The 11,349-nt window shown below is 37.6% G+C and overlaps 1 protein-coding gene across 1 annotated transcript in view; it reads left to right on the top strand.

Annotated features, from left to right (window-relative positions):
* Positions 1-1,287: 1,287 nt before the first annotated feature.
* The window catches only part of ppp2r5d (protein phosphatase 2, regulatory subunit B', delta), a 30,893-nt gene continuing 20,831 nt past the window's right edge, over positions 1,288-11,349 (top strand). The window contains exons 1-3 of the mRNA XM_042736362.1: positions 1,288-1,442; positions 2,191-2,274; positions 5,457-5,628. Coding sequence (XP_042592296.1) covers positions 1,416-1,442; positions 2,191-2,274; positions 5,457-5,628 — 283 coding nt within the window. The 5' untranslated portion in view covers positions 1,288-1,415. The remainder of the gene's footprint in view (positions 1,443-2,190; positions 2,275-5,456; positions 5,629-11,349) is intronic.

Genomic DNA, 11,349 nt, shown 5'->3' with positions numbered 1-11,349 from the left:
GAGGAACTAAAAAACGTCAGCCAAAATGAAGCTGCTGCTTATCACCAAGGGTAAGTGTTTCTGCCTTGACTGGTTTTGATAATTTATTGTGAATTAATCAATATAATTCATGTACAATGGAAGAATACATAGTACGAGTACGTTTAAAAATAGCATAGTTGACCCCAGCATGAAAATTATTTCACACACCATCATGTGCAATACCGAATCACTAACTTTCTTATGTAGAATACAAAATAAAATCTTTTGAAAAAATTCTCTCCTTTCTTCTTCTTTACACAATTAAAGTCCATGGACTTTATTTCTTATTTTGCGTTTAGAAGAATTTCCAGTCATACAGGTTTAAATAGACGACATCAATGATTTAATTTTCATTTTGGTCGTGAACTATCCTTTAGCACCATATTTATTCACTAGTGAATTTGTTAAAAATAGTAATATATGAAATCGGAAGTTAATGACAGGTAAATACAAACAATGAAATATAAATTTTCTGTACTTCAAATAAATGCTTGTGAATGCAATCCTGTTTCTGTTCTCTCTTTTTTTTTTTGGTCGTTTGAATCTAAATCAAATTAAAATATAGGCTATAATCCCTGTCGAAATGGTTTTGAGAAAAATGTACCAATAGATGGCAGTAAATGCTTCTGTATGGACGTTTTTTATTAACTCTAAAGATAATATACAATATTAATACATATATAGTATTTTATATATGTATTACGAATACTGTGTATAAATATGAACAGACGAGATACGTGGTTTATGAGATGTATTTCTACAAAAACAAGGATCTTGTGTAACACTAGTTTTAAGCTAAAGCGTGTAAAGACTCACATTTGGTGAATTTTAACCACACTGTAAGAAAATTACAGTGGAACAGTCCTCTATGCAGCTAAGGGATTTTTAATGACTATCACAAAGCATAATACCCTTAACATTAAATGTAATACATTTGTGGTCCAGCTTCAGAATAATTGTCTCATCAGATAGACTGTATCAGTAGTATTATAATTAAAAGTATGTAAAGGCTCCAGCTCTCTTGCGTTATACAACCAGAACCTCCTCTGGATGACTGTATTCTGACAGTCAATGTCACCAACACAAGTCTCCCTCCCACAATCAGTTCTTCTCGTGACAATCTGCACCTCCACAAGAGATAGATAAGCCGTCAACAACAGCTGTAGCCCCCTTCCTCGTCGCAGCCAGGACCCCGTTTGGAAAACTCAAGACCGTCTGGTTCGAAAAGCAGCCAATAGAAAAATTCCGCTGTGCTGTTGCTATCTAGTCTCGAGCCTTGCCGACCAATCAGATCGTCGCTGGTGAAGGGAGGGCGAGGTAACTGTGAGCGAGAGCCTGAGTGAGTGCGAGGGACGCCTTATCGCGGAGGCACGGCTAAAGACAACACTTGCAAAATGCCGAATAAAACAAAAAAAGAGAAGGTAAAGTACAGCTTACAATTATAACACATGTCTAATTAATGCGTCTGAGAATTCAGTTTGTAAAACAAATATTCTGCAGCGTTTACTGGCGCTGTTTTTGGTAAGTGAAGGCCGCGCTTAGCCCGTTAAGGGCGCATTTGTGCCTGCAACGTTATGTCTCAAGTCAAAATACTGACAGCTACGTGTTCAGAATTTTTAATTTACAAAAAAGCGTTTTCTTTAGCTCAACGTGATAGGGGTTTAAAACATGAATCATGTATGTTTGAAAGAGTGCTGTTCGATAGCTGTTTTACCCGGTGTTTGCATTACAGATCAGTTTTCTACAGCAAGATTATGATCGGCTGTTAATATGTGAATAGAGGCGTATTAGTGACAGATTGCAGCATAAGCTGGACACGCAAACATGTTCTCATGTGCCTGCATGAGTCAATGTTTCAGTGGACAAGCTGTGGGCTTCGTTATATAAACGCTCGATATATTAGTGGACAAGTTTGTCACTGTGTATGTGATGCTGGACGGTGTGCACTGAAATCATTCATCATTCCCAGAAAGCAGTCAATGTTTTGTGAATGTCATTGTCTAGTTGCTGCTGGCCATCACCTGTCATACCAGCCCTGCAGCATGCCCTGCCCGTGTGTGGCCCGTGTGCAGACCCTCCCCAAGATAAAAGGAGTGATCAAAATAATAGGAGCCTCCTTTGATTTGTGACTCAGATGTTCATTTATTGGTTCTTTTGTGGTCATTACAGGAACCAACCAAATCTGCAAAAAGCAGCACGAAAAACAGTAATGCCGGTGGCGGAAAGGATGCTGGGACTGAAAATTCAGAAGAGGTAAAGATGACAGTTTTAAAAACATATCTCATACTGTGTTTGACCATAGGGCTGCCTAGTGGGCTCGGCACAAATACTTGTAGCTGGGCTTTTTCATTCCTCGGGGCATGATTAAATTTTGTTGCCTTTTTGCGAGGCTGTGTTCATCATGCATAATAATCACTGCACTTCCTGTTGATTCTGCTTGTGTTTTTGCAACTCCATAAGGTTGCACGTTTAGCCTGTCAAACTCACAAGTCTGAAGTGTATCATGCTGAGGATGGGTGAAGCCCTTGATATCTACCTTGCTTCCAGACAAACCCTCATTTCAGTTTCTGCTTTATTAAATAACCAAGATTGAAGTGGCTCTTAAAGCTGTTCTTTATTCTCCTGCATGGAGCAATGCAAATCCCCTCTAGGTCTGTCTGTGTGTTATTAAATCTAATAGCAGCAGCTTAAAAATACATTTTTCTGTCCTTTCTTTTACATCTCCAGATCGTGTTTAACTTTGTGACAGGGGTATGGATCGGGCAAGCATTGCTTCAAAATGTTAATTGTATTGCATTCAAATATTGCTTTGAACATTGCATCACAGTTGCCCCAAATTCAATATTATTATAATTTTTTTTTTTATTAGGAGAGGTGTGAATAGGTGACTAGAATTTTTATTTAACAAATCATATAAATATGTTGTCAACACTAATATTTCTACTTGGTTCACGAAAGGTTTTATTTTTATTTTATTTAACAGTTTACTACTACTTTTTGCATTGTTCTGTTTTTAATGGTTGCTTTGGCATCCTCATCCAGTCAGACTTGTTTTTTTAGACCCTAGTGAAGAAGTATTCGGGTGATGAAGGAAATGTGTACTACATTTTTGTTGCTGCCGTCGTCTTGCGTCAGTAGTGATCTGTGAGATAAGGAAAGTTGTATGCGTTTACGTATGGACTTGTATCCCTCTAAGTGTGCAGTTGACGTAACAGCGTGTCTCCGTAAACCCTGTTGGGACTGAAATATCTCAGTGTTCATCAAAGTGATACTGACTGCTGGAATCAGCGGGCAGAGAGTGTGACGTAGAAGCGGGGGAAGTTTATTGATTGGGTCTATTTTAAGTCAGGCTCAGTCATGCAACCCCTGTGACTGAGGCCAGCTTTGCAATGCTATGGGCAGGCCTCAACATGTATTTCACAGCTCCGGTCTGTTCACACACACACACACACACACACACACACACACACCATTTGTTGCTTGAACATGAGTCGCTTTTTCTTCATTAAAAACCTTCTATACATTAAAGGTTTTTTTTTTTCCATGAGGGTGCTCAGTTGTTTTGGAAAGCTCACATGCTTACATGTTGCTCATTTTGCAATTTCTACTGCTATTTGAACTGCTTCAGCCATGGTGTTAGTAATGCATTGTGGTTTAGCATTGTTTCATTGTTCCTATAAACCAGAGATCAGCTTTATTTCTTAATCAACGTGCTTCTAAAGCCGGGTGCACACTGTGTGATTATTTTTTTCCCTCAATTATGCCGCCTGAGACTAATTTCAGGGATTGTGAAATATTTATTTTGTCATAGGGCAAAATTGGCAGTCTTGGATAGCTTAGTGTGACATTGTCACTGGCGGCCGATTAATTGCCTTTGCAATGAATCTTAGCCTCACACGAAGCTCAGACAGTGTCAGAAATATTGCATTAGCTGAGATGTATATCGTCTTAAAAGATGGTGGAAGTTGCATAATCTGCCTTGGCTTTTGCACACTGTGGTCATATCGTACAGTTTGACAAAAGGACAGAAATTTTGCATGATTTAGTTTTGGGGACAGTCCCACAGCGGTAGTACTGTGTTTCTCATCTATGGTCAAAACGGATTCTGTGACACTCATTTTATATGGAAGACACATATTTATTTGATAGTGTAGCTCAGGCTACTCGTGAATGTTTAATGTGGGCTGACTCTAAGGAGGCATGTTAGTTGTGGACTAACTCGCATGGGTTTGGGAGGCAGTTTGCTTGTAGATTGTTGACGGATGTGGTGCGTTGCTTTGTTACAGCAGTTCTCAGTGGTTGCATGGATTTTTTTTATCCAATGTTTCGCCATCGGATAGAAACTTTTTGTACAATATGAGCCGTTTATGCTTGACTTGACAATTGAGTGTAAATGTGGTAATATATTTAATAGTCAATGGAGGCTCACTGTAGAAGTCAAAATATCATTTATTGTATATCACAGTCTTATCCTAAGCTCTTTCCTAGGTAATGTGTCCAATGTAAGAAAAAGAATAATGCAAAGTCTTAATTATTAATGACCATCTATCTGCTCTCCCTTATTTTCTCATCCTTTTCTTTTTACAAACAAGGCCTGCCCTGAAATTCATTTCTCAAAATGGGGAGTATTTTTTTTTCCCCGCTTTAGGTGTCTCACTTTTTTCACTGGGTGGGAATAGTACTTAAGACATAAAGACTGTCCCACATCTCACATGAAGCTGTTTTTTTTTATATTTAAATATCCTGTAAATATTCAGCTGGAACTCAGTGTTTCCTTGCAGTCAGCTGCTTCCAAGTGAGGTGTAATGCAGCTAGCTGACTTAAATTTATATTTTTGTCTGGTAGTGCTTTCTAATAGCATTGCAAACCAGTTATGACGTATTATGCAGATATGTAAGAATAAGTTTTAATATTTATATAAAAGTGCAAATGAAACCGACTGACTGATATTCAAGGCGCAGAAGAATATACCTGTTGATCTAGAGATATACACAGAGAGATGCAGAAATTTAACTGGTGCATTTATAGACAATAAAGTCAGACATTTTAAAGTGCCAATAAATTAAATTTATAGTTTTTACTGTATTATCTTTAAGGCCATTTATATGTTAGTAGACTCCTAAAGTTGACTGTTGCTTTTAGTAGATATACACATTTAAAATAGTCTTTCTCTTCCGAGAAAGCAGAGCAAAAATATTGATGACTCATCTAGCACTGATGAGTGTATCCAAATATTTCTCCAATAAAATGCTTTCCAGAATGAGTATGTCCTCTGCATCTGATCAGCAGGATTGCCTTTTTCCTCTTTGGTCACTGTATTTTGTCTCTTCTATTGTGTTCGCCATCAGCAGGAAGAGCAAAAGTGGTGCCATGGCATAGAACGGCATAATGTGCCCATTTTGATTCTGAACATTGTGTTTGTGTTTTTTCTCCAGGCCCAGCAGACAGCCAGCAAGCGTCCCAGCAACAGCACTCCACCTCCCACTCAGCTCAACAAAATTAAGTACTCAGGTGGGCCTCAGATTGTAAAGAAGGAGCGTCGACAGAGTTCGTCACGATTCAACCTCAGCAGGAACCGGGAACTGCAGAAGCTTCCCGCCATAAAAGGTAGCAACTCCAAACAGGACATAGTCCTCGCAGGTTATTCTTACTTTGTTGATGATTTCTTGGAATGATCAAGTGATCTGTTGTTGTGTACATATCACAGTGAATGGTGCTAATTGTGTTAACTGTTGGAGGACAGCCTCACATAACCTCACATCACATGAATTATTATTTTTTAGCCTGTTACTGTGGCAGATGGAGCTTTGTTTGAAGTGAGACACATCAAGTGTTTTATTCCAGCAAATTGGCTAATGAATTTGGAGCAGATACACTAGGTCTTTAAATGTCTTTAACAATTATGGAATTATTTATAGTCCTACTAATTATATGTACATTTTGAATCAATATTGAGAGCTTTCACTGTTGAAGATCAGTGTTTCTCGTCGTTGGATGTTCTTTCTTAATCTGTCTCTCCTGTTCTTGTGAGCGTGGGGCTCCGACATCGTCTCAGTCAGGGAGAGTCCTTCCTGTCTGGCCACGCAGGGAGTTTGAGCACATGACAACTCTTAGACGGTAATTGGATCAGCAGTGCAAGTGTCTGCACTAAGTAGGACAGTGAAACCTTGCCACACCTCACAATTTAGAGAGTTACAGTCTAATCTCCAATCTAATCAAGCCTGTTCATTGCGGATTCTGATGCGGATTGTTCCTAGAAAGCATACAGTTTGATTAATTTATTCAGCACTGCATCATCAGCTATTGTGCTGTTTTCATTTTATTAGCTCCTGTTTGGACCTCAAATTAATATCTATCACAAATAGTCAGCCAAGAATTTAAAATGTGTCTCAAATGCTTCCTTTGACCTCTTGTAATCAAGAAGTGGATCTCTGTTTTGTGACTGCATACTGCATTTACTGCGATACTACATGTTTGGTTGCCCAAAAAAAGTGTTAACGCTTGGAAAAATATAGCTGAAAACTCCTGTTGTGGCAGAACGATTGATGCTTGATTGATGCTTGATGCTTACTTTTTTCCCCAAAGAGTACATGTGCACCTCAGTTAAAAAAAATCTAGGCGCATCTTAAAAACTTTAGGGGCACAATAAAAATTTATAAAATGAATGCTCCATATCCAAAAATGTATCATTTATTTTTAATGAAGTCATAGCCTTTTGAAGTTCAGTTATCAGGCTTGTATCAGGATTCCTGTTTTTCCATTCCCAAATTTAAGACCACAAAATTAAGATTAAGATGTTTGTTATACCATTTCAGATACTCTTAATTTTGTATTATTTGTGATATAGGTAGTTCTTTTGGTGTTGTTTGGGGCACATCAAGTTGCTTTAGTATTAACACTACATTGTGTTGTGGTCACATGAAGGTGATGTATTTTCAGTCCTTAAAAGCTGTTTTAGTCCTTAAAAGTGAAGCACAGGCTATTTGTGAATGATGAACATCAGTGGTTTTGGCCCTAGAGCTGAACCAGTCATTTTTCCACACATGATCAGCACATTTAGATAGATTGTATCTTAATGTGACCCCTCGACCTGCACCTAAACTCCGCTCTTGCCAAGTAGTAGTAGTACCCTGAGGAAGGCAGTTAACTGTCAGTCCACGTGGTTTCATAACTAGAAGAATGATGCTCCCTTTTCGAGAAGAGCTGCTCTTGAAAGAGCTTCAGTTTACTGTTTCTATTATTACTATAATGTGAAACAGCAGTTCAGTGGTTGTGGTAGAAGTAATGTGTTTTAGTTCTGATGCTGTGCATCGACATGCTACAGCAATGGTCTCAATTAACCACGCTGTGTCTTAAAATACTGAGTTGCATAATGCGTCATGAGCGTTCTTGTGGAGCCTTGACCATTGCACGTATTCACCTTTCTATGCGGGGTGCCAAACAGATGTATGCATCAAGAACAATGTCTCCGTGTGTTTGTTTCTGGCCCAGGCAACGCTGTTTCTAGTGGCCTGGCACTGTCTCTGGATGTCCACATGGCAAACAAACAGAGGAAGCATGGAGATCTCCCTTTTCCTGTCTTTGTGTGAGAACTAAGCCAAACCAGCTCAGTGTTTGTCTAGGAATTCCACTGAAGCGAGTGATTTTACTTCAGTATCTGCCATTTTGCCAGGTTGGATGGCAAATGTATAAGGAACATTTAAAGTGGTGTTTTTCTTTTTTTTTTTAATAACACTGGTCTTCATTTAAAGGTGCTGTATGTAAGATTTTGACTCTACTAAAGTATAAAAATACCTTAATATGTTTGCAGATATTTAAGAAACATGCTTAGTGAACATATTGTTTATCTGAAAAACAATGCTACAGTCAGTTATTCTCCTTTGAAAATGTGCGTTCTGGCCCGGAATGTTGGTGTTTGTTTTGGTTTGTGAAACCCTGCCCACTGCCAGTTTACCCAATTGCATTTCAGCACAGTTGCCAGTTGGTGGAAAACACAGCGTATTTCATTTCATTCATCATCAAGTGCGCTCATTCCTGTTTGTGTCATCAATCTGGCAACCTGCGTGTGTCAAGGGGCCGGGTGAAAAAAAACCCTCTCCAATATTTTGAATTTGGACTGCAATACCTAGTTCAACCATTTGGAGTCAAACCTACATACAGCACCTTTAAAAACAAGCATATTAATATCAATTTTAACTTTGAATTTATCAAAATTAAAATTTTTAAATTAGGTGGGTATTGTTACTTTATTTATTTTTTTAAAGTGTTTTGTTTTCAGTATCGAGTTTGGACCTGAAGTACTGGTACTTTTAATGTTACTAGTGTGTTTAAATGGCCATGCTGGGAGAAGTAATGTTTATTATGAATGAAGATCTAATGATTAGAAATACATCAGTGGACTAAAAGTTGATACAGGTAGAGACAGAATGCAGAGGACAGCGTGCATAATTTATTTATGCATGTATTTTGGCTGTGTGTGCAAGTAGATCAATCCTCTGTGAGCTCTGTGCTCTGTTTTCCAACATAAGTGGATTATGTAAGTTTCGAGATAACATATTTCAACAGGCTTTCGAATGAGTGCTTGCTTATATTTTCACAGTTTTGTAAAGAACATTGTGTCTCATGTGGTGGTTGCCTGCAGCAGCATGATCTCAGTATAGCATACAGATGTTCATGCAGTAGAAAGACTGCTCTTTGTGTGAGGCATACAAGACTGTCACAGAACCATCACTCTGACTGCTGGAGACGTTTTGCTGAGGAAATTTAAACCTAGAATAACTTGAGCTTAAAAAAGATTGAGTTTTGTTTTACTATGCTTTTGCTTAGGAACATATGTAATACACAGTGTTTATCGAATGTTTTTGTCAGTTCTGGTGTACAGTGGTAAAACTGCATTATGAATCCTTAATTTCAGCCTCATGTTCTTTAAATTTAATAGTTGTTTTTTTTTTTTTTGTATTTTAATGCATATGAATGAGTGTGAGGCTACCATTTAATATTTGTTTTTACTTTTTTTTTACATTTAGTAAAATGTGGTTTAACAATATTTGTTAAAACAATAAAGCAACACTGGCTGTTTTTACAGTGATTTCATCAGCAGTCAGGAAAGGGCGGGGTTTTTTTTTTTTTTTTTAAACCTATTTCTTTATGGATTATTGACTCTTATTTTGGCTTGTAGTAATGGTTTAAATGTTAAAATGCCTAAATAATGGATATGTCTGTTACAAACATGCAGCATTTTGATTCACAAGGTGTTAGATTGGAGTGGTGTGGATTACCTGTGGATTATTATGTTTTTATAAGAAGTTTGGACTCTCATTCTGACGGCACCCATTCACTGTTGAAGATCAAAATAATTTTACTATAGGTTTTGACTTCAACTCATCAAGTCAGAGTCAGAATCCTTTTTTGTGTGTGTGTGTGTGTGTGTGCATTCAGAACAAGAAATTGTGTCCTCTTTAAATAGTTTGTCTAAATTAAAATCCATGTTTGTCTGGTTGTAACCTAGTGTGACTGAAAGAACACTGAGATAAAATAAAGATGTCCTGCTCTGGGCTTGGTGATTTGCCTGTGGAGGTCTTATGACTGCATGTTTGTGCTGTGCTGCTGAAGGGCAAGGTAACCACTGAAGTGATGATTTTTCCACTGAGGTTGGGGTTATACCTACATATATGGTTGACATTCTTGATAAAATCTTTTCACAATATCATATGTGCAATAGGAGCTTCACAACCTGCCCTGACTAAAGAAAGTGCAGTCTGTCTTGTTTGGTTTGCCAGCACACACAGGTCATTGGGTCGTAATTTGGATGATTAGTCTGGGTTATGTTTAGCTCAAGATCCACTGTGAAAACAATCTCGTATGACCCTAAACACTTGAGCTGTTGCACTGAACCCGGCTCAGTGTCTTCTTGGAGTGTTGTGTGTTGTTTGCTGCAGGCGCAGCTATAGAGCATGTGAGAGAGGACATGGATCGCATTGGTTGTGTGGGACAAGAGGTCAAATGTTAGCATTAATAGCTGCTGTTTTGGTTTTGTGAGAGTATATGGGCATCACAGCACACAGCTATGTGACCACTTATCATTTTAAAAAGGCTATTTTAATCCACTTGCCCTAAGAACCATGAACAAATGCTCCTCCCTTTGTCTTGTCATCTGTCTGGGAGCCCTGGGGTTATTGCATGTGCTCTTCAAAAGCACTGGGTGTGTTCTTTGCATTGGCCTACAATAGTCACATTATTATCTTGCTCTGGAGACATTTGTTGATATTATTTGTTGTTTGTACTTGTTGACCTTGTTCATCTGTTTTATGTTAGCTAATGAACTATGTTAACATTATATTTGGTCATGTTAAAGGGATACTCCACCCCAGAATAAAAATTTTGTCATTAATCACTTACCCCCATGTCATTCCAAACCCGTAAAAGCTCTGTTCATCTTCAGAACACAATTTAAGATATTTTGGGTGAAAACCTGGAGGCTTGAGACTGTCCCATAGACTGCCAAGTACGGGTTTGGAACGACATGGGGGTAAGTGATTAATGACAAAATTTTCATTTTGGGGGGAGTATTCCTTTAAGGTCTCTTAAGTGTTTATATTACAAAATTGCAAAAAAAAATCAAAATACCAATGCTGTTGATTGCTAAAAAAAAAAAAAAAAACTATTTAATCACACAGCTTTCTGTAATTAATTGCAATTAATCACACTTAATAGTAAAGTTTGTAATCAAATATATTTTCACATTAAATCTCCGAATTTTGGGCAACAATCATTATAAATTTCAGAAGGTTAAAGTGTAAAAAAATTAACCAAACCAATTCAGGGGTTCATCGGATTATGCAAGAGCAATCCAACACAGCTCAAGCATATGGACATGGATAGTCTGAAACTGTGAAGCAATAGCTAGATGCACATTAAAAGAAATAGAAAATACATAAAATTACAAACAGATTGCAGAATCCTAGACCTGTTGATATACTAATTAATCATGCAGGTTTCTGTATTTAATCATGGATGATCACCTGTAGCACTGCAATTTGTAATCATGTTTTCACATTAAATCTCCAAATTGTTTTAAAATGTTTGTTTAATGATCTCTTTTTACCAAGTACTGGATGAATTTTCCCTCCATTGTCTGGGGATAGAATAAATATAGTCATTTGACACTACAATATAATTTAAAGCCAGACTTAAACGGCAAATTATCAGATTTTAACATTTAAATACAATTACAGAACATTAAAAATGTAACTTTTAGTTTAAGCGCACTTAAAACAATGCTACGTAAACCCATTACAATACACGTCACATTTGCCTGTGCCTTTTATA

The sequence above is a fragment of the Cyprinus carpio genome, chromosome B13, assembly GCF_018340385.1.
Source record: "Cyprinus carpio isolate SPL01 chromosome B13, ASM1834038v1, whole genome shotgun sequence".
Taxonomy (NCBI): Eukaryota; Metazoa; Chordata; class Actinopteri; order Cypriniformes; family Cyprinidae; genus Cyprinus; species Cyprinus carpio.
Note: the sequence above shows the minus strand (reverse complement) of the source record. Positions and strands in the feature narration are given on the sequence as shown.